The 25972-nt window shown below is 43.4% G+C and overlaps 1 protein-coding gene across 1 annotated transcript in view; it reads left to right on the top strand.

The window, feature by feature from the left end:
- Positions 1-25972, top strand: part of prr36b (proline rich 36b) — a 37401-nt gene that overhangs the window by 7087 nt on the left and 4342 nt on the right. The window contains exons 2-4 of the mRNA XM_050068303.1: positions 9992-10721; positions 11818-11896; positions 25671-25897. Coding sequence (XP_049924260.1) covers positions 10094-10721; positions 11818-11896; positions 25671-25897 — 934 coding nt within the window. The 5' untranslated portion in view covers positions 9992-10093. The remainder of the gene's footprint in view (positions 1-9991; positions 10722-11817; positions 11897-25670; positions 25898-25972) is intronic.

Genomic DNA, 25972 nt, shown 5'->3' with positions numbered 1-25972 from the left:
TTGTGCATTAAAAATGAACACCATTAAAAACACAATAGCCTATTTCAATGTAACTGCAACTAAAAATACAGGTAAAATAATGTATTTCTTTACCCTAAACATGCAGAAAAAAGTGCAGAGATTAACAATAATGTACCATGATGTTACAGAAAAGTTAGGACAAAACAAAACTTGCATCAATAACAGTGTTGTGAAGACATTTGGTTGCATAATTTGCCTGATTTTTTTTCTTACTCACGCTTTTCACAACATTTTGATGGAAGCCTACCCTCTGTCTGTCTCTCCCCCTCCATGTTGCTTCCTCCCTTTCTCCCTCCTCCCTGCCTGCTCAGCCCTCCCACAGTCTTTGGGGAATGCCATGCAGAGCAGCGTGCTTTGTTTGGAGTTTATTTGTGTGCAGGACAGAGGCGGTTTCCTGACCTCAGGTCGGGGGTGTTTGGGGAATGTGTGAGTTGTGATTAGTATCAAGTTGATGGAGGCAGTGGCAGCACCCGTCACCTGACTCCCCCACCTATAGTTTCTATTCGTCCATCCCTGTGCACATCCTCATCAGGGATGTGTTTGGTAATAATCAGCCTCTTGTCTCATGGATGCGTTTGGTGTCCTCCGGAGATCTGCAGCAAGCTGTAGTGATGTGTGCTGAAGCTGAGAACGAGGCGGTGACATGCACAGAAACCATCCCACTAAGTGTCATGAGATGGAGAGTCAGCGGTTGCAGTGATGGTGGGTAGAAGTGGCTTTGAAAGGTTTTGCTGTGATCCTGGACCGCTGTTACATAACTCCTTGACAAAGATGAGTCCTAAAGCGAGAGTTTATTTTATAGGCAGGATGGGATTATCTGACAGTTTAATATAAATGGGTTCATTGACTGTGGAGGTAACTCTTTATTTCTTGTGCTCTACCTGTACAAACAGTGTTAGCCTGTGACTGATGAGAGCTGTTGCAGCTGTTAGTCTGTTACTAGTGTTCTGCCAAGATTTGGCTGAGAGTAAATGAAAGATTCAGTGGCTGGGCATCTTTGCTTAGGATTTTTACTTTGATTCAGTTCAAGTTAAGATGGATCTCTCTCCATGTCACTCCCCTGCAGCACTCATCTTCTTTTCGTTACCATTTTTCCGTTATCCATCAATAATTTTCTTAAATTAATTGATCAGTGGCAGATCTCCTGGCACAACTTCTGTTCAAAACAAGCATCCGTTTTGTTATCCTCTTTTTCTACTTCATGGCAAACCAGTTTAAGGTGCATACATCACCAACACTACTGGAGTGTGGAATAAGAGATTATATTGTGTAACTGGAGCATGCACAGTCACCACGCTTGCTATGCGTACAGTTTATGCGGTCACAAAAAATGGACTGCATGCGGACATCCACATGGGGTTTGCTTGGACCTTTGCTGGCATGGTGGGATGATACCATTTACGTCACACTAGGGCTGCGCAATTGGTCAAATATTAATCAAGATCACGATTTTGGCTTCCCACAATAAAATGAACATGATCGACTATGATATTGACATTTAAAATGCGTGCTGTGCTCATAGAAAACTCTTTCCTGAATGTTGATGCAGAGATTAGTGAATTAGCAGAATGTAGCACAGCATGGAAGTCAAAGCACTGCTCTGTTTATTTAAATGTGAAAATGCAGTAAAATGTTTTGTCCCTAAAACAATGAATAATGGTGATAAATAATCGTGATCTCAATATTGATCAGAATAATCCAGATTATCATTTTGAACATCATCATGCAGCCCTACATCACACAAACCAAAGAGGACCCCTGCAGACATGCCGACACAGAAAGAATAAAGCAGGCTTAAGTTGCCCTAAATGGTAAGAAGTGTTGACTGAGACTACTGTTGTGATTTGGAGTAGGTTGAATGGACAATCTCAGGCCCCATGCCAGTGTGTGGCGTCTTGATTCTGACATTCTCCCCCTTGCAAAAAGGAGGAGTGATACACACACTCACATTCCACCTTATTTGGTAACTTTTGGCCACAGTCACAAGTAAAACAGCGTCAAATCAGAGGCCACTTGCATCAGCCTGCTCGCCTATGTGCAGCAGCACTGTAAGCAAAAGAGCAGTAAATTATTGAAGCAGAGCTGCTTACGGTAGATCGAAATCCTGCAGAGTTGAGCTCCTCGAAGAGACAAGTTTGGAGCTGTTGTTTGTAGCTGGTAGCAAGAAAGGAAGAAGTAAAAGGGTAAACTGATGTCCAGTATATGGATATGTATGATATTAATGAGAGACATTTTGACGTATTTTTAAAAGAAACTGAATATCAAGACATGTTTTTGTTCATTGTCCTCCAAATAAAGACTGAAAAAGATGAATTTCTTACAAACTATTATTGATGTGAAGAGCATTTCAAAAATCAGTGCTCACAATTTCTTACATCGACATTTGTGATTTGACGAGATGTGCTTTGTAAATGCTACCGTGGCTGTGTCAGAGGAAATAGGATGGTTTATTAGCAGTGTCAAAGAGCAAGCATAGCACTTAAGTATCTTCTGTTTGCTGCTTGTTGAGATAAAAGCATGTCAATTACAGGGTCAGAGGCCGCTGACTGCTCGTTAAAAATGCCTTCAAAAACCAGACCCGACCCACTGACATCCTCTCCCTCACCGCTGATGTCTTTCCTTCAACCCTCTATCTTCTTATGGAGGCAGTAGTTACGCCTTGAAGGATGTTATCAAGCTTGCACGAGTTTGTGTCGGCGTTAGCGGCGTGTTACATCGGCCACAAAAGCTCACTTTCTTTTTGCATCTTCTCTACCGTCTCCGCCACCCCACCCCCACCACCGCTGCCTCCTTCCCCCACAATCCCTCTCTTTGACTACTATTTAGAGTAGGCCCCGGGGATAGAAGAAGGCTCACAGAATACATGTGTGTGTGTGTACACAGTTGTGTACTGTGAAGCACAGCCGACTTTCTACCACGGCGATTCATGCACAGATACATGCTGGGATGGTTGGTTGGCTAAAGAGAGTGAATGAGCAGGGGACTGTGATTTTGGCCTTTGTGTGGAGAAGACGAAGAGCCCCGTGTTTCTCAGCGACAGTGGATGTGATTAGACATGAACACGCACCGCAGCCAGAGAGCAGATTTGACATTAACTTAACATTTAGCTTACTAACCCTGCAGCTTCCTAATTTGAATGTGCATAATGAATCACAGCTACCCTTAGCACTACTTTCTTTTTCCAGATTCAGAAATGTATTTTTCTGTCAGTGGGTCTTTGAATGTAACCTTCAGCTGTATTTTAAACAGGCATGTATAGTGCATGCACACGCCCCCCTCCCTCCTCCCATGCACACAGTAGTAGATTGTACTTGAAGCAAAAAGGGGGTCAAAGTACCAGTTTACTGTTAAAATATGCTGATGACCTGATTATTCAAGAAGAGTTTATGTCTAGACAGTCAGAAAAGCTTAGATCCCTCAGCGGAGCTGGATGCCTTCCAGATATTGACAGTATAGGCCCGAACACTGTTATGTGTCAGGGATACACACAAGAGTGTGAGCACACACACACGTTTTGTTTGTGTCCCAGTGTGGGTATTAGGAAGGGATGATGCCTAGGAGGATGATCTCACCTTGCAGAGCTGGCTTGCCCATCATTAGCTTAGTGCTTGAGGCCTATTAAGTGCAATAATAATGACAACAACAGAAATAAAACAATGTTTGCCTAAAAGCAAATTTTACACAATGTCATACAAAATCCTTTTAAAAATAATGATGTAAAAACAAGGAAGGGGCTGTGTATGAGATAAAATTAAAACTTCATGTATTAAAACATGTAAAGTGCAGTTATACTTAAACAATATCCACTGTTATATACTGTGTCTACTTACAGTGTGCACAAATGCAAATGTAATAACGAGATAGATAGACTTGCGCACAAAAGCTGTTACACTGAAGCTAGTCGATAAAAGTGCATTTAAGACATTAGAGAAGAGCTGGTTGATGATCAGACCAAGCATGTGACTCATTCATCATAATACAAAGAATGTAAACAGTGTGTTTTTTGTGGAGGGTGAGGATGGGCTAAAAGCAGTCCTTCACTGGTCTTTTCTGATCCTCTGCTTCGACCAGTACTGCTTTTGGTGTGGGTTTCCTTTGTTCTCGGTTTCTGGAGCTCATCATTGAGGCTTGCAGGGAATTTGGAGTGGGATGCTGCTTGGAAGCTGCAACCACATGATTTAGACACATTGTGAAGGCCAACAAACACATTTTTGCAAAGTCAACTACATTCAGAAGTTTACAGTCAAAAATCTGCCAAATCCAGAGGATACCAGCGCGAGACTCCCACTTCACTTTTAGTTCTGTCTCCAGCTATTGTTGTTAGCTGAATACCAAGAACAACAACCACAGCCTGTTGAAGTAGTTCTTCTCCTACAGATCCTTTGTGTGTCGCTCAGGCCACAGGAGGTCAGGACAGCTGACCGGCTGTCCGGTTAATAATATCTTGAACAGCGATTCTCTTCAGATTAAGCCATTTTATGTTCTAAGTGTTTCACATGGTGCACTGTTCCTAAATGTTTTGAAATGGACCCAGTGTAGCTGACATAGCCATCTGTCTGGAATCAGCTGCTGGAAATGTGCTCTAACTGACAAGCCATTATGTTTCAGGTCATTGAATACATTCTGTCCCTTATGGGTTTAAAATGCCAGCTTGTGTGTTACAGCCCAGGTTGTAGCCTTGGCGGGACTGAAGATGCTGTTAGAGAGCAGCCAGTCTGGGTTTTCTTTGGTTCTTGGAGGAATGCCTAATAATAATATAAGTGTTAAGACAGTTGGAATATGATCCAACTTTATTCACATCTTATTAGTAGACTACAGGTAAAACAGAGACTTTTGAAAATGCTGCTGACCTCGTTTAAGTTGGAAAACTTGTTACAGTCTGGAGGGTGAGAAACTTTTGGAAACAATGACGCAGGCACCTACACCTCTGGTGGTCCAAGCAAATAAATCTCTAGTCCTACTTTTCACCATCTTTGTAGTATTTTCTGTAACAAAGCCACCAACCATAGAGTGGACTATCTGCTTCCTGTTTGCATCCTGCATGTGCATGCTCAGTGTACATGAATGGTATTACAATATGGGTTTGCAGGTATGCACGTATGGACAGAGATTATTTCTGAAATGATGCCAAAATACTCATGTGGACGGAGGTTGTATTAGTTTTAAAAACAAAAACATATTAGTGTGGATGTGGGCTGAATCGATACCCCAGTCCATATTATAATTGGAGAGAGAACTTAAGCAATGTAACCCCAGTGAAATATTGTGTAATGCAATGTATGGTAATGTTATCTCACCGTAACCCATTTGAGCAACGAAAATCCACCATCAGCAGCAGCTCTGGTAGAAGTGCCAGTCAACCAGCAACGCATTTAATCCCCAGTTCCTGTAGTGAAGCTGCTTAGTCGTAAATGGAGAAAGCTAGAGTATGCCACAAAGTGCCCCAGTCCTAATATGTGTTGTATGAATGTGAAGCAGGAGGTTGTAGAAAGAAGGATTTCTTAGCAAAACCGCTCATTGATAAATAGAATTAAACGATTACTGAGACATTTAACTTGCTCATTTAGATGTTTGTAACCAGCTGTTTGAAGCCATGGTTGAACTTTACCTCATTTCCTTACATTACCATCTAAGCAAACATTTTACAGCTTCTGCATAGGCTCTCACCAGATGTGTTCCCTTGTAACAAAAGCTCACTCAGTCCGTTTGAAAGGCAATAACTCTCCACAATCTAATTAGGTTTAATGAAAACCCGTAATAGCCTTAATGGGTTCGATGTTTCAGTTGGGAGTGCTGCAGTAGTTAGGGCTGAAATTCAAGATAATATAAAGCTGTCGCAGCACATTGACGAAACAATTACATGTCAGTCCAAAGTCTTACAAATGGAAAAATACGCACTTATAAATGAGTTCAGATTTCCGCATGGTGGTCACAGTTACTGAAGTCTGAACGTTTAGTAGGGAATTGGTGAGGAGGATGCTGTAAGAAAGGTAGAATCATGAGAAATTTAATTACAGTGGGGTGTAAAGAGGCGAGAGCCAGGGTGGGATAACTGTCATCTCTGTTTATTTGGCTGCTGACATAGTGAAAGTGTCGTGATGTGTCTTAAATCCCTCCGTACCTCCAGTTTCTGTGGAGAGTAGATAAAAAGTCTGTTTCTGAAGTGTGTTCCTGCCCTAGTTGCTAACCTGTTTATGCTTCCCGCTGACTGATGGTCCTAATGACGTAAGGCCAGGCGAGTGAGCAATAGAGCCAGAGAGAGAAGTGCAATATCACAGCTGTCTGGAGACTTGCAGGAGAAAGAGAAATGTTCCTCTGGCTGTGGCCGTGCAATGAGGATTTATCACTCTCTCTCACACACACACACACACACACACACACACACACACACACACACACACCAGCAGTGTAGGGTAGCAGTGAAATGCACAGCCAGGCCAGATGCTTTAGTTTACTGTGGGAAGAGCAGAACACCAAAGTCTGACATAGAGAGGAGGGATTGGTGATTGGACACAGTCTTATTTCCTGGTTCACTGCTTGGTCGAATTAGGTCACAGTGTTGATAGATATGCCACGTCTTAGTCAAACTTTGTTTCTCACAGGTCTGAAATATACTTGTGGTTATGATGTAGTTAGCCCCAGTGCTGGATACTGTCAGACATTGGTTAGTCCTAGTCCTTAAAATATTTTCTTTTGTAATGTTATGTTTCCATGCCTTCTACATACATCGTCAGCTGGTGAGGATGCTGACTTTGTGCCTGGGACACAAAATCATTTGACTCGATAGCATGAATGTAACCGTCAAGTGCATATGAGACCCCTTTTACAGGGCTCTTATAATTTTAAAACGAGTCAGCTAAAAACATTAAAACGTTAGCCAGTGACGGCATTTTTGGAGCTAACATTAGCTTAATCAACATCAGCAGCAGTTGACGTTTCAGCCAAGAGGCAACTTCCAGGGTTGAAAAGTGAAGCCAACCCAGAAGTGCCAAAACTCCCAATTCATTTAATGGCTACTTGAGGCTGACTCCAAGAGTGAGTCAGTCCCCACAGACTCCCATGTTAAAGTGCCCAACTTTATTTAATAATTGACAACAGCCTTGATAGCAGCGTCTATAGCGCTAGCCATTGTTGTTATCACTCTTCATTGGTTATCACTGCTTGACAACGACATTAGTCCCATCGGTTGTTTTTTATTTCAACTGAGAAACAGCTGTTTCATGTCAAGATGCAAGATGAATCAGAACCTCAAACTCTGTGGAGTGGGTGGATTCAAAGATCTGGATCCTTGCAATTAGCCACCTCAAAGTTAAGTCAAATATGAGTGCAGGTTAGAAATAAAAGACAGTCTGAACCACAGGTTCTGAAACAAAAATGAAAACAGTCTGGGATTTAAATGTCTTTATTCCCCCTCACTCACTCCCACCAGTGTCCACCCTCTCTCCTAAAAGCTGCGACTGGTTGTAGTTAGTCACATAATTAAGCCAGCTGTCCACATTTTGGAGCCTCACTGGCATTTAAAAACCCCTGTGACAGAAGGGTGTGGCATGACTGGTTCTTCGCTACTACCCGTCGTCTCCCTCTCAGCCTCTTCGGTTGTTTTGGGTGGCGGCCTGTTGCACTAGCTGTGTGTATCTCTTCTTATGTGTTGTTTGGGATACATGGATATTTTTTTCTCAGTTTCTCCCCCTCTGGCCCTGCTCAGCTGCTCCGGCCATCTGTGCAAAGGCAAACAGAGAACAGAGGGATGGAAGGAGAGCGGTAGTGGTGGGGGAGGAAAGAAATCGAGGAGGGGAAAATGTTTGAGAGAAAAGGAGGATCATTGGAGAATGAAAGAAGGCCTTTTTTGACATGTGAGATTTAGTTTAGAAGATGAGTAAAGGATGACGGAAGAGGGAAAGAAAGACGAGGAAGAGTGTGCGGGAATTGTTTCCAGGAAGCTCGCGGCATAAAGATGATGTCTGTCCTCTAGAAATAGGACAGTGAGTGTGTGCACGTTTAGGTCAGTGGAAACTGGGATGACTAGTGTTGTCTGGATTTTAGAGTTGGACCAGCAAATATCAGCCAATAGTGAGCTCATTTTACATCTTGTTTTTCCCCTGTCTCTTTTCTCCCTCCGTCCCACCTTCTCTGACTGTTCCCATGCTCCACAGGCCAAGCCTCTTCCTCTGGGCCGGCCTCTGTGTTGCCTCAGAGTTTGTCTCACCACTTAGCCTCCTGCGCAGCCGGCTCCTCGCTCTGTTTGTAAACTTTGACAAGCCAGTTTCCTGCCGCTACTCCCCCCCTCACTTCCCTCACTGCTTCTCTCAGACTTGTAAAAACCTTTCCGTTTCCTCTCATCCTTCCATTTGCAAGTAGCTGAGGAAACCAAATAAGAGACAGTTGTTTAATATTGATGCAGACAATGTATGACAGCTCGTATTACAGATGGTTGCCCTTCATCAGGCCTCATATGCTTCACGTCCCACTTCTTGTCCTCAGTTGCTCATGTCGCTGACTGCTCCGTTTGCAGCCCATGAGTCAAACTCTCTGCCTATCTTTGGGTTTATTGTACATGCCTTGACCCACTTAGCAAATACACTCCAGCCTTTTTCCCACCTCAGCCTACTTTTCTTTTTATAACCATTTTAACCTAATAGTGTGAAGCAGGCTGTCTTAGCTTTTCTCATGCATGTGCAGATTCCAAACATGCGTGTCTTAACATTACTACAGGTGGCATATACATGTGTGTGTGTGTGTGTGTCCAGTTTGCGTGCTAAAGCTTTTTGCGCTCCCTTAAGTGTACTATCCCGTAAAACTAGTCTTCCACACTAGTGACTCTGATGCCATTTTGTACCAAGGAAAAAAAAGAAGCCAACCCGTAGCAGCCACCCTGGCCAAGTGTGTCACTGAGCTTTTTAGTGGCACAGAGGGGACCATTTGCCTCTGCACTGCAGTTGGCATGAACTTAATTAAGGCTATTTGTAGAATGTGTTGTTTTTGCAGTAGCAGACATATTCTCCTCTGCTCCTCCTCCTGTGGTCCCTGAGACAGAAAACATAACATGAAATGTGTTGATCTAATTGCTTCCCTCCGAGCACGACTTATGAAGCTGTGATTTGTTTTTGTATGACCGCCTTTTTTGTGCTTGTGTCTTTCTCTGTGTATTGCATTGTCCTAGCTAGGCTTCAGTCCTCTCCTGGATGATGCAACAGTTCAATTTTCAATAAATTATAATGGCATGTCGTGTTCCATTTATGTCCTACAGTCACTTTGCCTGCTAACTAGGGTTGGGTACCTTTCACTTTTGAACTGATACGGTACCATTTCTTGTACCTGTAATCCGATACTTGTACCCAGTGACCCCTTTTTACTTGGCTTTCTACTACTTGTGTGCTCCTCTAGCAGTGACACAAGCCTATAGCTAAAATAATTCGGAAAACAAAATAGACAAGATGTCGAAAATATTGCTGCAGATCAGTAGTTTTAGTTGCTAGGAAGCTGACGGATGAGCAGTGGAGCGCTGTGGCTGGCTTCCCAGCTTTGGGGGGCTTCTGTTTCCTGGCTGAAGTTGACCCCTGCAGCTCTGCAGAGCTTCCTTGTTCATAGCCGGCTTAGGGGCGCTTTGCAGCACTTCCATCTCTTATCTAAATCCGTGCTTTCACCCAGATGTGCTTTCAGGTACCAAAATTTGGCACAGATGGATTTAACGAGAATCAGTACTCTGTTGTACTTCTGTAATTTGGTCGGTACTTTTAGAAGTACGAAGTTCGGTACCCAACCGTACTTCTAGCACTTGGACACTTGTATAAAAATATTTCTGTGTGTGTGTGATGCTGAAGCTGTAAGGAGATACAGTCCATCTCTTTATCTGATTCCTGGAGCTGACAACATTCCTGGTGCTCTGTGTACTGATAGTAGAGACAACACACTGCTTTTCATGTCTGGTCTTGCTGTTGACTGTGTTGTACTGTATTCTGTCTCTTCATAGACCAGACCGTGCTGTCTCAGAAAGCCTGTAGACCTGTGGCCATCCTGTGAGATCTAAGTCAGCCCTGCCCTGCAGAGACGGACCACTACCACTCAAGGGGAGATGAAGCCGGATGGGGTTGCCACGGCGGCGCTGGAGCCAATGGAAACATTGGAATCCAACCCAGTAAATGAGGCAGCACCAGCCGCGGGACTGGAGCCCAACGAGGCAGCCAGTCCGGCGGAGGAGGAGATGCCACAGCAACCTGCAGGAGAAACAGGCCAGGAGGAACCCCAGCCAGACCAGGCCAAGGAAACTCCAGCTGATAAGCCCAGCAATAAGACTTCAGGAGACTCCAAAGCCAAGGCTGCCAACAAGACCACAACCAAGACGAAACCTGGCGCCACCAGCGCAACCAAGACCACATCTGGGTCACGGCCCAACGCATCCCAGAGCCGCCTGTCGAATGGCGTGTCTAAGCCCCAGACCAATGGAGTGGCTAAGAAGACAGCACCTGCTGCGGCCAAAAAGACCACCCCTACCCCAGCTCCCTCCAAAAAACCAACAGCTCCGGCCGCAGCCCCAGCCTCCAAGAGCAAAGTGGGTGAGAAGAAAGCCACAGGGCCTGCCCCTGCCACCAATGGCGCAAAGTCGATGACCGGAACGACAGCAGCCAAAAAGACACCATCCACAACAACTGCTAATGGTGTCAAAACCAGCACCACTGCAGCTGCTGCTAAAAAGCCCCCAGGTTGGTGAAAATGTCATCACAAAACATAAAGTTGCAAAGTGTGATTCAGAATGTAGGCTATGAGGGAAAAAACACATCCACAGGAAGTGTAGCATGAAATGTTTTCTCAGCTCTGCTCTAATGAGGAGTGTTGACTGTAATGTGATGACACGCGGATACATGCACATAGGATGGATTGAGCACACATATTACACATGCCACAGTGACTGCTGGTAATCTAGAAATGCATTTGCCCCAGATCCTTATGACATGACCTATATCTGTGATATATGTTACTATATATACTGTCATATACAATACTGCTCTGATGGGTCTGATGTTTCTTTACTTTCTCCTCTCCTCTCCTCTCCTCTCCTCTCCTCTCCTCTCCTCTCCTCTCCTCTCCTCTCCTCTCCTCTCCTCTCCTCTCCTTCCTTGTTTCCTCCCCTCTCTTCTTTACTCTTACCTTGCCTCCTCTCCTCTCCTTCCTTGTTTCCTCTTCTCTCTTCTCCCTTGTTTCCTCTCCTCTCTTCTATCCTACCTTGCCTCCTCTCCTCTTCACTCCTCCCTTGTTTCCTCTTCTCTCTTCACTCCTCCCTTGTTTCCGCTCATCTCCTCTTCTCTCCTACCTTGCCTCATCTTCACTCCTCCCTTGTTTCCTCTCCTCTCCTCTCTCCTCCCTTGTTTCCTCTCCTCTCCTCTTCTCTCCTACCTTGCCTCCTCTCCTCTCCACTCCTCCCTTGTTTCTTCTTCTGTCTTCTCTTCTCCATTGTTTCCTCTCTCTTCTCCTACCTTGCCTCCTCTTATCTACACTCCTCCCTTGTTTCCTCTCCTCTCTTCTCTCCTCCCTTGTTTCCTCTCCTCTCTTCTCTCCTCCCTTGTTTCCTCTCCTCTTCTTTCCTACCTTTCTTCTTCTTTTGTCTCCTCTCCTCTCCTCCCTTGTTTTCCTCTGCTCCTCCTCTCTCCTCCTCTCTCCTCCCTCATCTCGTCTTGTCTCATCTCGTCTCCTTTCCTCTCCTCTCTCCATTTTTCTTTCTTCTTCTCTACCCCCTTGTTTCCTCTTCTCTTCTCTACTCCATTGTTTCCTCTCCTCTCTTACTCCTCTTCACTTCACCAGCTTCCAAGACTGCGTCTGCAACTCCCACCAAGCCTAGCTCTACTGCCTCACCCAAGCCCCCTGTTTCCAAGACAACCAGGTAGGTGTGACATTTGTGTAGAATCGAAGCGTCACTTTGCTGGAGTGTGTGTCTGAAAGAGATTTTCTGTGTGTCTTTAGACAGCACAGACAGCCGTCTATAATTGGTCCTCTTCTCAGGCATCCTTCAGGCTAAAATTTTCTGAGCAGGCTCCTTTTGTTAAAAGCCTTTCCAGTGATTTGCTAGCACATAAGCAAATTTGCTCCATGAGATAAATCTGAATAAGTTGCCAAATAGATAAGAATTGCTGGAGACTAAATTCAGCATTATAAATCTGCTCAGTGCCAAGAAGAGGAGCCGTTGGTTCAAAAGGCTTCACTTGGCTGCAGGTTCAAAGGAGACCCTGTTAAAGAAAAAACACCCTGGAGGAATGAGGGACAATGATCCCCCACATAGAGGCTTGGAAGGGCCGGGTATAAGTAGGCCAGCAACCAGCCAATGTCAGAACAAGCCTTAGAGGAATGCCTCGCAGGGATTCACCAGAGCAAGCATTATACAGCAGCATTATTAATAAACCAAGTTTTGGGGAGGAGTGGGGTTCGGAGCAGGGAGGGGGGGGCAGTTGGAAGAATAAATTGAGAACAAGAGAAAGCTCCTAATGTTTCTTTAGAGTGAGCGTTTGCGTGCGTTTTTGTACATAAGCGTGTGTTGCGAGTGTTTGTGTTCATTCAGGTCAGCATGTGTTCCTCACCTGAGTCACACTGTGTGCATGGTGTTGGGTCCGGAGGTGACTTGGCGACAGACCAGGAGACGAGACTGAAGGAGTCCTTTGTCTGAGACAGTGATGATCGTGATCAGATAGAGCCTGTGGGAGTCTGTTCTTTTTATTTCTTTTTTTTTTTACAGCGGCTCATCCCGCTGCCTTCACTTCTTGTTTGTTTGTTTCTTAGAGCAATGGCGTCTTTCTTCCTCACTATTAAGCCACCATGGTGTGCGGTATGATGTGTTATGTCACCATGTCGGTACGTCTGTGAAGACACATTGTTTAGTCTGAAACTCTTGCGTCAAACAGACTTGACCACTTGTAGAAAACCTATTGTAATATATAGAAACCGGAAAACAACCACACACTGCAAGCAAGATGCTTAAAGGGATAGTTTAGTTTTCAACCATCTTTGTTTCACAACAGTGTGGGTAGTATGTGTAAATGGACTGTGGTGAACTTCCTTTATCTTACCAGTGCCCAGATCTCCCTTCTCATCTCTTAGCTCAATCTGCTGGATGATTTAAGATGGCTCTGGGGCTGTTGCTCAAATTACAGATTGTACTTCCACTTATTCGTATGCCCTTCCTGTCACCACGGACACAAAGAGTCTCTTTCTCTCAAACTCAGACTAAACTCAGATTAAACAGTAAAACATGCAGTGCTGATAAAAGATAACCAAGATTCTGTTACTTTATTGCCTGTTTCTCACCCTAAATGTTTTCTGAAACATATTTTTGTACACTGTGTAGTTGTAATATGAAAGTTTGTGAACAGGAATATGGCGCCATACTCTTTGCTGCATGAAAATGGAGGCTGATTATACTGTGATTAAACTAAATCTAAGCAGTGCTGTTCAAATATGAACCAAGATTCTGTGACTGTGTTGCCAATTTCTCTCCTGAAATATTTTCAGAAACATATTTTAGTGTATTTTTTAACGTTAATACAAGATTGTCTGTCACTAGCATACCGTTATATTGTCAGAACAGCCAAGCTTGCATTATGTCACCCAGTAGCGGGAGCATTTATTGGTCCGATGTGGTGCAGTGCATTTTTCTACCTCTTGAGCAAAAGCAAATGCTACTGCCCTTTTTTTTGTTTCCTCTGGTCCTGTAGCACCTATTTCAAAAGTATCTATATTTCTACTGCATAGACAGCGTGTTTTGGTAGCATGTTGAACAACCAACATATGTACATAACACAGCTCCGACTGCACAGGGAGCAGCTCCGGTCTCCTTCTCATCTGTCTGTGGCACGGTAGCCTTCAGGTTTGATAGGATATGACTCATGACGAGTAACCTATTAGATAGTGCTGTGGGTGAGACATTAAGCAAAGCTACAGAGCGGGAGATGGCAGAGAGGGGGGCTGCATCAGAGCCAAAGAACTGCATTTTTAATACATTTATTATATCAGCTCAAAGTGGTTATGACGGTGATAACCTCATCACTGGGTAGTATCACTTGATAATGCTGGTAATGCTGTTCTTGTCACAGCTGTATTTGACATTTTCGGAAATACTCTAATTACTCTAGTTACCTGTTTTTAGGGGAAAAAAATATATCTGCTGAAATTTTGTCAAATATGATAATTGATGTTGGCTTCAGAAATCCAATAGAGCAGATGACAGCTCTGATCGAGGTGCGGAATACGTACATAACACAAAAGATGCGATCACAAGTGCAATTAATTTCTCTTCTCTATTTAGTCAGTGCCAACAGACTCACATGACCTATACCTACACGCTAAGTTGCCAGGCACTTCCTTCCACCTGACAGCAAGGTGTTTCACATGAAAATCCCTGAGGTCACCACACACACACACACACACACACACACACACACACACACACACACACACACACACACACCACGTGCTTTGGGTAGCAGTTGGATTGCTGAGATTACACTCAGATTAAAGCTTGATGTGCAAACATCTAATTAAAAAGTATTACACAAGGGCATGTTGGTAATCACCACTGTGGTACAGAACGCTCATTGTGCGACCTTTGTGAACTTTCAGGGTGGTTTTGTTCAAAACTACTGACACACTAAATGCTCACCCAGTTCTCTGTGGATTGAGTAATTATTAATCTATCATAACATTTACATTTCACACTCCTCAACACCTTTGTGTGAAATGAGTCTCTCACAATATTTTTTCATGGCCTATAGACACAGGCATGAAGTGGTGAATGGAATGAAAGATGTGACTAAAGTTGCAAAAATATGCGTGATCTCTTTCACACCTGTCCTCTACCTTTGGATATGTTTCATACAGCAGGGCTTTAGGGAGATGAACCTTGTGTAGGACCCTGAACTGGATGAGTCTAAAGCCCCGTTTCCACCAAACACTTTCAGTACGGTACCTTTGGAACTAAAAGTAACCCTTCAGACATGGTACCTAGAACCTAGCGTTTCCACTGCAAACAGCACTCTTAAATGTTGGTTGTTGTCACTCACTGCTTCGTCCAGCACTCACTGTATTTCCTCCTTTATCAGTCTGCACCTCGTTTATCGTCCACAGAACGAGGCTGCATGCCGACATTTTCAGAACAAAGTAAAACAGGCTGCAGTGAGAGTCTCTCTCCATGGGATATTTAAAAATGTTGGGTTTGTGCATTTAGTCCTTCTCAGGCAAGCTCAGGGGTTTAGTGTTGCTGCAACCCACAGCAACAACGCTCTGTGACCCTTTTTTTTCTCTGAATGAGGATTAGAATATATGCAGTTCACATAAGCCAGTCGAAATTAATACATATAATCCTCCATGCACATATAAAGATCCACTTATTATTATAAGTGTATATCATATAAAAACTAAATTAATGGTCAAAGTTAATGTTAGTTAATGTTCCAACTTAAGAGTTGGCGGCAGTCAGCGTGGTGAATTAAGTTATTTTTCTCCAGCTGCTGTGAGAGGCAGCAAAACATCCTTTCATTTTATAGTTACAGTTCACTAATAAAACTCTCCACAGTATGAACAGTGGTTACATGAGCCTCAAAACCAGTCACAACTCAGCCCTGAGCAGAGTGACCGTCCTCTATTGACCAATCAGACTGCAGTGTTCACAGCTCCACCTTTTAGTACCAGATCTGTGTGCTAGGTACCCCAACAGAGGGGGGACCAAACATGGGGACGGCACAGAACAGCTCTATTGGTACCATCCACAACTTTTCACAGTGGAAATGGAAGAAAAGTGACCAAGCAGTGTTGTACCTTACAATACTGCTTGGTGGAAACAGAGCTTAAGTCCAGCATTTGAGGAGCTTGTATGGTTCCTATCAATCGCCCCTTTTCACCCCTCATCAGCAAAGTCAATACCCAGCTTGTGCTCCCACGCAGCCATTGTTTTACTCATAGAACAGTCATCAAGTGACAGGCTGGGCTTTTAAATAACAAGACTAATGAGAGACTGAGCTGAAATCTAGCCGAGGCTAATGTTGGAATCAGGTTAATATTGGATTAATAGTGTGTATTTAAGTGCGCTTTAGATGCAGTATTTTCTGCTGTTAGTGTATGAGTGAGTAAAGTGTGTACACACAGTAGATGTGTAGCCCAAAGAAGGATTTATCTGCAGTAGACCTACATATGAATCCCCATGAGAGAGGTATAACCATTACTGATGATGGGCTCTTCTGACAGCACCACGTACCCTTGTAGGCAAAGTGTGTGTGCGTGTGACTGTGCACGTCAGCATTTGTATGTATGATGTGCTTCGACAGGGCCATAAATTTCTGCTTTAATTATATTTTGCCCTTTTCTAACCTCACTCAATCCTTTACTCAGACCTGCTATCAGCAGAGTGGTGGAGAGAGACGGACACATTAATTGCTACATCAGACACACCCTGCCTCTGCTGTCACGCACACACACCGGCAGTGGTTCTCTCAACTTACTCAGTGTTACTCTCCAGGCTCAATTGATTTAATTCAATCTGCAGCAGGTTCCAGTTATCAGATAAATAAGAGTGCAGAGCAAATGCAGGTTCACTAAGTGACATCAGTCTGATTTAAGGCCACTCAAGTGTTTGATCCTCCTGCTCAGCTGGAGGTTTTAGCAAAATTAAATTAGGTTCTTTAGCTGTTGATGCGGATGACTCTTAATTACGGCGCAATCTTTGTCTGGTTGTTTTTGTGACACAGTAAACCTTTTAAAACTTTTGACTCATTTGAAAGCTCATGTAAATAAAAAAAGTTTTAGTTATCCACTTTTAGTTGTAAGAAAGGTAGCCTTTCTGTATAGATGAGTCCAAACGTCACAGCATTTCAGTAGCTAAGAAACGAACGTGAGCTTGCCAACCCCTCACAACGAGCCAAGAAGCTTGCCATTTGTAGTTTTACCCTTAAACAACTTCCTCTTCCACTCCGTAAATCCACCAGCAAACCACCTGACTTACAGGCCATCCACACCTGGGAGCTAACTGCAGCACACCAACTGGATTATGGGCCTAACTGCGGTGTTCCTGGAGCTTTGTTAAAGTGGTCTATTAATTGCAAAAGGCATCACATGGTTTTGTTGGACAAATTTTAAGTCCCAAACTGAGAAATGTATATAATTTTATATGTATTTTTTTGTAAATATTGATTGATTTTTTTCACATCCCAGTTTCGTTGACTGAATATTCTTCATAATTAAAAGTTTATTGCTCTTTGAAAGGCTGCACTTGCATTATTATGTTATTATATTACATCAGTGACATAAAATGGTCTTAATAAAATCCTTTATTGTCCAACATAGGTAGTTACCGTGACACGCATAATTGTTTATGCATCATATGTTATGATTGATGTGTGTATAAAAACTGAGTCAAGATTTTGGTGTGTGTCTGTGTTGAATGTGAGTGTACGTGCATGTGTGTGTGCATACACCTGCTGTTTGAAGCTGATTGCCCGCAGCACGCCGCTTCTGGCAGTGTGAGTCTGATTAGTGTGCAAATGGAGAAAGTAGAAATCATTATGAGCTGTTTGAACATCATGTGTATGTGTGCTAACAGCTTATGTTTCAGCTTGTGTGCATGAATATTAACCAATTTCTGTCTTTCTCGGGCTGAGGAGTGATTTGTGTCCAGTTTATGACTGATCTTATAGGTGTTTACATGTATATATGTATACAGTATGAAGGCATCCTTGGTAGGAGCAGCATGTAATTAGGATGCGGAGCATGTGTTCATTTGCTGGTGTATTACTCAATGTGATGTGGAGGTAAAGGGGGAAGGGAGGCATACATGCTGGCTTGCTGAACACGTGGTACGTGCGCACGTGCCTCTGAGCTGCTTTCTCCTGCCTGCCCTGCTGTCTGCGGATGCAGTAGAGTGAAGAGAAACAAAAATGGTGGCAGTTCAGTATGGAGGCTACATGGCTGAATAAGTCATGTGTCCCTGCTGAGCTCCCATCACTGCTGCCAAAGATACATACAGAGTGTGAAGGCTGTGCATGCAGAGAGTGCGAGTTGTGTGCATGTGTGTGTGTGTGTGTGTGTGTGTGTGTGTGTCTGTGTGTCTGTGTGTCTGTGTGTGTGTGTGTGTGTCTGTGTGTGGAGGCAGAGGTGGAAGAAAGAAGCCGAGGACCAGAGGGTATCTCTGTGTGAAGCAGAGGGGAATTTTACCCTATAGTAGACTAGAGGACAGAGGAAGGGTATTCAGTCCATATTATACAAACCCAGAGGAGGAAATGGGACGAGCTCACTGACGGGCGATCAGGTGGTTTTCCATTTTTGCCGTCTCTATCCTGCCATCCTCTCAGCCACCCATGTTCCCACATTAGTCATGCTGTTTTCCTCATTGATGGTCCCTCAGGGATGATAAATTTTTATTGCAGTGAGTGAATTGAATGCAACCCTCCTCATGATCTAACAAATTACTGCTGATGTAATGGTCCAGCACTGGTGTGTGTGTGTGTGTGTGTGGTGAGCAGCCGTCAGGGTCCGTACCCCAGACACCGTTCTACTGTCCAGCATGAAACAGACGACATGTTGTGCAGCCTGTAAATCCTCCGTCCTGCCATGGGTGTGGCAGATGACTCTGTGATGCAGTCTTCCGCTGCCATGATGGCATAGAGGCGCAGCCGCAGAGCCAATTACCAAATGGATTTAGTGGGAATGAGTCGGAGAGAGGGAAGGAAAGACGGGCAGAAGGAGGCGTGCGTGTTTGAGTGTGAGACAAAGGTTTGAGTGTGCAAGGGTGTGTTTGTAGATGTGTTCACTCATGCAGCAGACATGTGATAGATGTATCAGATATAGCAGAAAACTGTTTTTTTCTGTGTACCAGACCCACATATCAGTCGCTCTACTTTTAAGCATAAGCTGAATATATATATATATATATATATGTATGTATGTATATATATATGTATATATATATACACACATATATGTATATAAATATTTTGATCTTTTTGAACATTCCCTATTTAAATTGTCTCATCTCTTTCTTCTCCATCTAATTTACTTCATTGAAAAAATTCACCTTTGTGATTGATGTAGATTTAATGAAACATTAATAAGAGATATTGGCTGCATCTAGACTGACATCATTAATATTTTGTAGAGTCGTTAGAGATGGCCGTGCTGATACTACGACCTTCTTTTCTCCTTTATTCTACCAGAAACACTTGAATATTAAAAGGACAGAGAATATCGGAGAGCTTTATAGTTCAGAGTACTTTCAACTTTTTTGTTAAATTAAAACTGGATTCTGTTATATACAAATTTTTCTTTGGTAATGGAGTGACAGAAATGATACATGCCTGAGTCCAGACCTTTCAATCACTTACTCCAGTAAACACTGAAAAAGTGGTTTCCCAGTTAATTAATAACAGACAAATGAGCACCGCAGGGGGACTCGATTAGCCAGTTAGCGCCTTGGGCGGGACTAACTAACATCCAGGTAGTCTTCTCAACATTACCCAACATCACAGTGTGTTTGACTTCACTCCGCTTCACTTTTAACAGGTATGATGGCATGACTATGCATCAGTGTGGACTAAAAATGACATTAGATTAGATGGCCTCTAATAATTGGTTAAGGAAAATCAAATCCCCCTTCCCCACAGAAATCAGTTGGAGTGGACGCAGTGTCAGATTGAAGATGGAAACAGAGTTCACAGTTAACTAACAAGTCAACAATTGTGTCTAATATCAGACAGATAGAGAGATGTTGAATTTGAACCCAGAGTATCTTATATTGTATTTGGGCTACACTCGGATTCTGCACAGTACAGTACATGAACTGTTGATCAGGTTTAGGTGGATTTTATCTATACACAGAGAGCAGGGAGCAGCTTCCTGCTTTGCTGCGGCTGCAGAAGAGGCAGACACCACTGTGGCTTAGTCCACCACAGTGAGTGCCAACTGGCTCCTATTGTCCCATAAAGATTCATTACAAAAGCGTCGGTCCCATTTAGAGAGGAGAGCTCTGATCAGGCTCATTTAACAGTAAAATTCCCAAAGTGCCCTCAGTCACATGATTGTGGCCACGTAAACCAGGGTGAAGATCCTGCCTCCATATTTCTGGTGCTTAATTAACACAGCATCATCTTTAATTTGCTTTTTGTCTTGAGAGGAGGGAGGTCCTTCCTCCACGGTTTCTCGCCTCTCCTGCAGGGAACATGTCTGCCTGCCTGCATGCTTGCTTAGCTCCTGCTTACTCATTTGCCCCTTTCATGGTGCATCTCATTATTTAAATCATAGCCTGACTCTTGTTGTATCACAGCAAAGCAGCACCAGCAGGCAACCGTTCACACAAGTGTGTAGTTGCAATAAATCTAGAATGTTATTAATGATCCTCAGGCCACCAAGGCGAACTTTAGTTTTTTTCTGTGTGCCTCAGTGCGCCTGCAGCATCTAACTGTCAGTCATCCCATTTTTCAGCTCCAGTGCATTTCTGGGCTTTCTGTCCAACATTTGCCTTAACCCCGATTCATGGTGTTGTTTCTCTCCTCGAGGCCTGTGGTGAGATGTGAACAATGAACACAGCTTCTTACAAGCTGCCCATTCAGTTAAAATAGAATCATTTAAAGAGTACAATAACTCTTACAGGCCTCTCTGTCATTCAGCTGACAGTGAGCATAATTACAGAATGAATGGACGCTTAAAATTATTCAGGCATCAATGCATCACTGTATCCAGGCATTGTCACCACGGCCAAGTGTTGTTAAACAACTTCTGATCTCACAACAACACAAGACCTTATTTTGCTGTGGCCTGGTCTCTTAAATACTGTAACGGGTTTATGTCTGTATTCTGTGATAAGGAAGAAGAAGACATTGATAGAAGATAATGTTTAATCGGATGAGTATTATCTGGCCCCTCCGTCCCATCTCTTTCTCTCTGTCTTGGTCTCTATCTCACTCCTCCCTCTTTCTCTCTCTCAGTGGCCTGGTTCATTTCGAGCACTCTCTGAAGTCGTCCTGCCCTTTTGGATTATCCATATTCCTTTTATCAGACAGATTATTGTGAATGCTCTCTCTGAATATCCCCTCAGCATACTTCATCTCTAATGCCAGGTCCTCTATCTTTTAATTCTCTCCTTCCCCTGTAATTCTTTTCTTATCTTTTACTCTCTAACTCAGGCACCACAGACTCAAACATCCTTTTTCAAGAGCTTATTCTCATTTCACCTTTTAACATCTTGTCCACTGGTGAACAATGTCAAGCTTAAAATCTTAACATCTCATTCAGCGTTTCTTAATTTAAGTTAAGGACGCAAAACTTTGTGGTAGGGCTGGGACCATATGCTTATCTCACGATTCATTACTATCACGATACTTGGGTACTGATTTGATATGTATTTTGATATTTAAGTGTTGCCATTCATTGTTACGATTTATTGTGAATTTTGTTTACTTTTTGAAGACTAGACCATTGGAAAAAGATGAATCATACTCTTTTAAGGCTGTATATCATGAGACATATTTCCAAAAACAGCACACATCTAAGTCGGTCAGTCTCTTATTTTTAAATTGCAAATAAACTGCTATTGCTAATAAACTAACTGTTTTTATGGTCCTATTTTTAACAGTTTTACCGCAGTTAAACCTCACTCTATCAAAGGTGCTGTATTAAATTTACATTACTTACCTACTTACTAAAACGTACATGCAAAAAAGAAAAAAATAATTATATACATTTTGAAGTTATCTTAAACGGCTACATTTAGCTGTCCCTGCAGTGTTCCCCATACATTGATTCATCTGTGGAGACTGCCATAATATCAATGCTGACCGGCACTTATTGATTATGTACTAGAGCTGTGCACAGCGCATTGATTTGCTCAGCTCCGTCTCCCACTCTCACTCCCTCTCAGCCCACAAATGACACAAGATCTAGTCAACCCACAGCATCTCCACTTCTCCCCGCTGTTAGGAGAGTATTCCCTGAGAGGAGAGCAAGCCTTAGCTCTGGAGACACACCTTCAGTTGCAGTGCAAACCCCAGCACCGGGGTCAGAGCAGACTGGTTCTAATCTGTGTAACGGCAGCAACAGAAAGTTTACTGATCTGGTTGGGAGTTTGCGCTGGGCTGGCTGAATTTGAGTTGCTGTAACTACTAGGGTTGGGTCGGTTCTCGGTAATACCAATTCGGTCCGGTACTCCGTCTTGGACTGGGTTTTATTTTTTGAGACCAACCGGACCGCATCTCGGGCAGAACGTACACGGAGCGGACGCCGCGGAGGTCCGCCCGGTAAAAGTGGACGTCCACAAGCCCTGTGCGCGCAAAGCACGACCGCGCGGACTTCGCTCCGCGCACCAGTGTCACACAAAAGACTGTTCTGCATGGATTTTTCACATCGCGGGGATTTTTCACGGACATTTTTACACGTAGTCCGCTCCGCTTATAGTAAGCCCGAGTCTGTGAGCACCTGTGTCTGCCTCTTCACCAAGCGCACAGCAAGCAGGAGAGAGAGGGGGGTGGGGCGGGGATTGAGCTAGGAGGTGCAAGTGCGCATGCGCCTCTACTGTAGCCTGGAGTTTGTTTAATAGTGACGGGGAGCCGATAATGGCGGACAATTTAGTCTTGACGAAATCAAGGAATGCGCCACTATGGCAACACTTTGGCTTTGAGCCAGACAAAGGAGGCAACCCTTGTTTGCACTGATTGAGTAAGCTGCAAAATTTATTTGTAAGGAATAAAAGAAACAACCTGTTACTGTCACTCTGTTGTCCTAAGGTCGTTTTTTATTTTAAATGAGTCAATTGCGCCTCCAAGTGGCGAAAATCCGGTATTACAGACTTGATGCGGTTTTTTACAAAAACTGGACAAAAACTGAAAAAAGTTTTTTTTTTTTTTCTCATACCGACCCAACCCTAGTAACTACTGGTGAACCAGGTGAAAGTGGAATCAAACGGAGACAGTTCAAGTAAAATAACAACAGGAATGAATGTAATTTAAAAAAAAAAAAACTTAAGAAACTTGAGCTGTGACAGTTGCTATTCGTGCAGCTGAAGGTCCATCCTTCGTCCGACGTCATGTTACTCATGGATTACCACAATAAACAAGGCAACTTCTTTCCAGCTCCGCATTTGAATTACATAAATTCAGACTTTATAAAACTGAACGAAACACCGTAAAATGTAAAATTGCGATACTTAAGTGAATCTTTTTTCCCCACCACTTTTTGGACCACCCGTCAGCTTCCCAGTAGAGAATGTATTTTAGATAGAATTTATTTGCTCAGACTAAACTGTCTGATTAAAAGAATAGATTTGTTGTTAAAACAGTTTTCCCTTAGCTAGCGCTACAGCCAACATTTCACCACTGTGCTACCTGATAGACATTTTCATCATATCTGTTCCAAGGTTCTGAGAGGGTTTTGTTTGGCTACAAGAACACTAACACATTTATTAGCAAATGTCTTCATCAGCATTTTGCTGATTTTCCAGTCAGGTCCAAACACAGAACATCAGTGCGTCACAGATGAGTGTGTTAGTGTTTTTTTATATCAGTAAAACTGCATCAACATGATCCGACAGCCTCAGTATCAGTAACATACCTTTCACTACCCCAAAGCTAATTCTAAACGACGAGGATCAGCTGTAAGAGCTTGTTTGAACTTCTGATGTGACCACACCCCGATTGTGTTGCCACCCATTGCTCCCTGGCTTTAATCTTATTTCATGTTACCAAAACTGTGTTCAGCACCTTTGCCAGGTTGTGGAGAGCACGCACCTCTTCACTGCCCTTGTACAATGAGTGTGCTGCTTTCACCACAGTCCAGGGCTCCAGCTGGGGGATTTTGAGAAGTTATTTTTGTTCTCCTTTCAGTATTAAAGATTAACATGGTCCCAGACATCTTCACTCTCTCCCACTACCTCCCCGTTCTCTTTCTGCCAGCACTAGCTCAATTCTTTATTTAGAAACAGGCAGTTAGTGTAGCGTGGGCCCACGAGATTGCACACCACAGTCTTGTCAGGACTACTAGATGTAGGTTACTTCGCTCAAATGTGACATAGAAGCCAGCTTTTGGGCCAGGCCGGCCGCCAAAGCAGGCAGGCTGATGCACACCACCCCAAGTGTCATTCCCTCGTGGGCAGTGGGTATAGACGAGGGATCAGGGACAGGGTTGACTCGGGTCGGGATGCCTCTCTGGGGTCCATTGTGACTCACCGTCCAGACTGCCTCACTTCATAGCCCCTCGGGGGAGTTTGTCATGAGCCTGTGGAAGCGTGAGCTTGGCCTCAGATGCTGCTACACTGAAGATACGGTCGATTTATTATTTAGTCAATGCAGATTCCTCACATCATGCTGTTTGCTCATAGTCTTCTATAATCAATCAATCTGTCAAACTTTAATTGTATAGCTGCCTTCATACAGGTTAGAGCAATATAGTATGCTTAACAGATGACTGAACAAGCTGATAATAAGACAACGACAAATATAAACAATTTGAGACTGACACAAGAAAAAAGTGAAGTAATAAAAATATAAAATAGATCAAAGACAATAAAATACATGGTGCCTAACTAATAGATACAGTCAGTGTCTGGTCATAGTTAGGGGGCGTGGTTAAAGGCTTTCCCCCAGCCTGTAAATGCTGGGAGCTTTTAAATGCACATAATACACATCTATAACATACATAGACAATATTACATTTACTTTAGATGAAATGGATTTTTGGATTGGATGGATTCAACCTGCTGAAAGCTACACAGCGACTCTTCAGCACAGCAGTTGCTTTGTTTCCCCCCTTGGCATGAAAGGATGTGACGTATTGTGGGCTTGCTCATAAATACCAGCTGTATCTTTAGTTCTTTTGCTGCACTTTGGAACAACTTCAAGACTCGTGCCAGAGGGCCTGAGGGGCTGACCTGGTTCATACAATGCAAGCACGTCAGACAAATAGGCAGGTGCAATGAAGTGCCTTAAAAGCAAGTCTAAAATGTTTTTGAGTCAATACAAAAACTGACAGGAAACCAGCGTGAGGACTTTAACATAGCTGTAATGTGTCTCTCATTCTGGTCCTGGTAGAGTTTTAAATCAATAATAATGAGTTGTCAGTCTGCCCTCTTGTCTTTGAAAGTCTTCAGCGGCGAGTTCCTTGTGGAAACATGTTAACAAGTACTCAGTGGAATTAGGCTTCTTATGCCACATCTGTGAAAGTTTTTTAGGTCAGAGCTCTTGGCTGCTTGTGCACCCATTAAAAAAGGCCTCTCCTCTCCTTATCCCTACATGATTTGTTTCTTAGTCTTGCAATCTATGCAAGCAATCTTGCTCATGTGTGCTGTCTTTAGGGCATCCTCTGGCAGTACAAGTGACTAATGAATGACACGACAAAGTCTTGCTCCCTGTCAGAACCATTCTGAGGCACTTATAGTTTAGGGCTGACCAACAGGGATCAGGGAGAAACCTGATGTTTGCCTCCAGCTGTGGCCTGACAGCTCAAATGCCTCAGTCACTTTCAATCAATCATCAGTATTTTTTTGTAAATAAAGAAGTCAACAACATAAATATGCCTGTCTCTTTGGGATATTGAATCATTGTATTCGTAATTTGAAACCAGCATTGTATCTCTGCCTCTGATGTCTGTGCTTAAGAACCTCTCTGTATCTCTCAACCTTCTTTGTCTTGTTTCCTCAGGCCTTCAACTGGCGCGGCAGCATCACCTCGTCCTGCCACAGGCTCAACCCGGCCACCCACTACCAGCACAACCAAGAGCTCCCCAGCTACAGCCAAAACTGCCACCCCTAAAACCCCCTCCTCCACCACTGCCAAGCCTGCTGCCTCCAAACTAACCTCCACTACCCCCTCTGGTGGCAAACCTCCAGCATCACAAACATCCAGGAACACAACCCCTGTGAAAAAAGGTAAAACACAAAACAAAATGGTAATGTCATGAGCAGGGATGCACAAGAAAGGATGTATCTGATCCATTTAAACTT

The sequence above is a fragment of the Epinephelus moara genome, chromosome 18 (assembly GCF_006386435.1).
Source record: "Epinephelus moara isolate mb chromosome 18, YSFRI_EMoa_1.0, whole genome shotgun sequence".
NCBI lineage: Eukaryota > Metazoa > Chordata > Actinopteri > Perciformes > Serranidae > Epinephelus > Epinephelus moara.
This window is presented reverse-complemented; position numbering and strand designations above follow the sequence as displayed.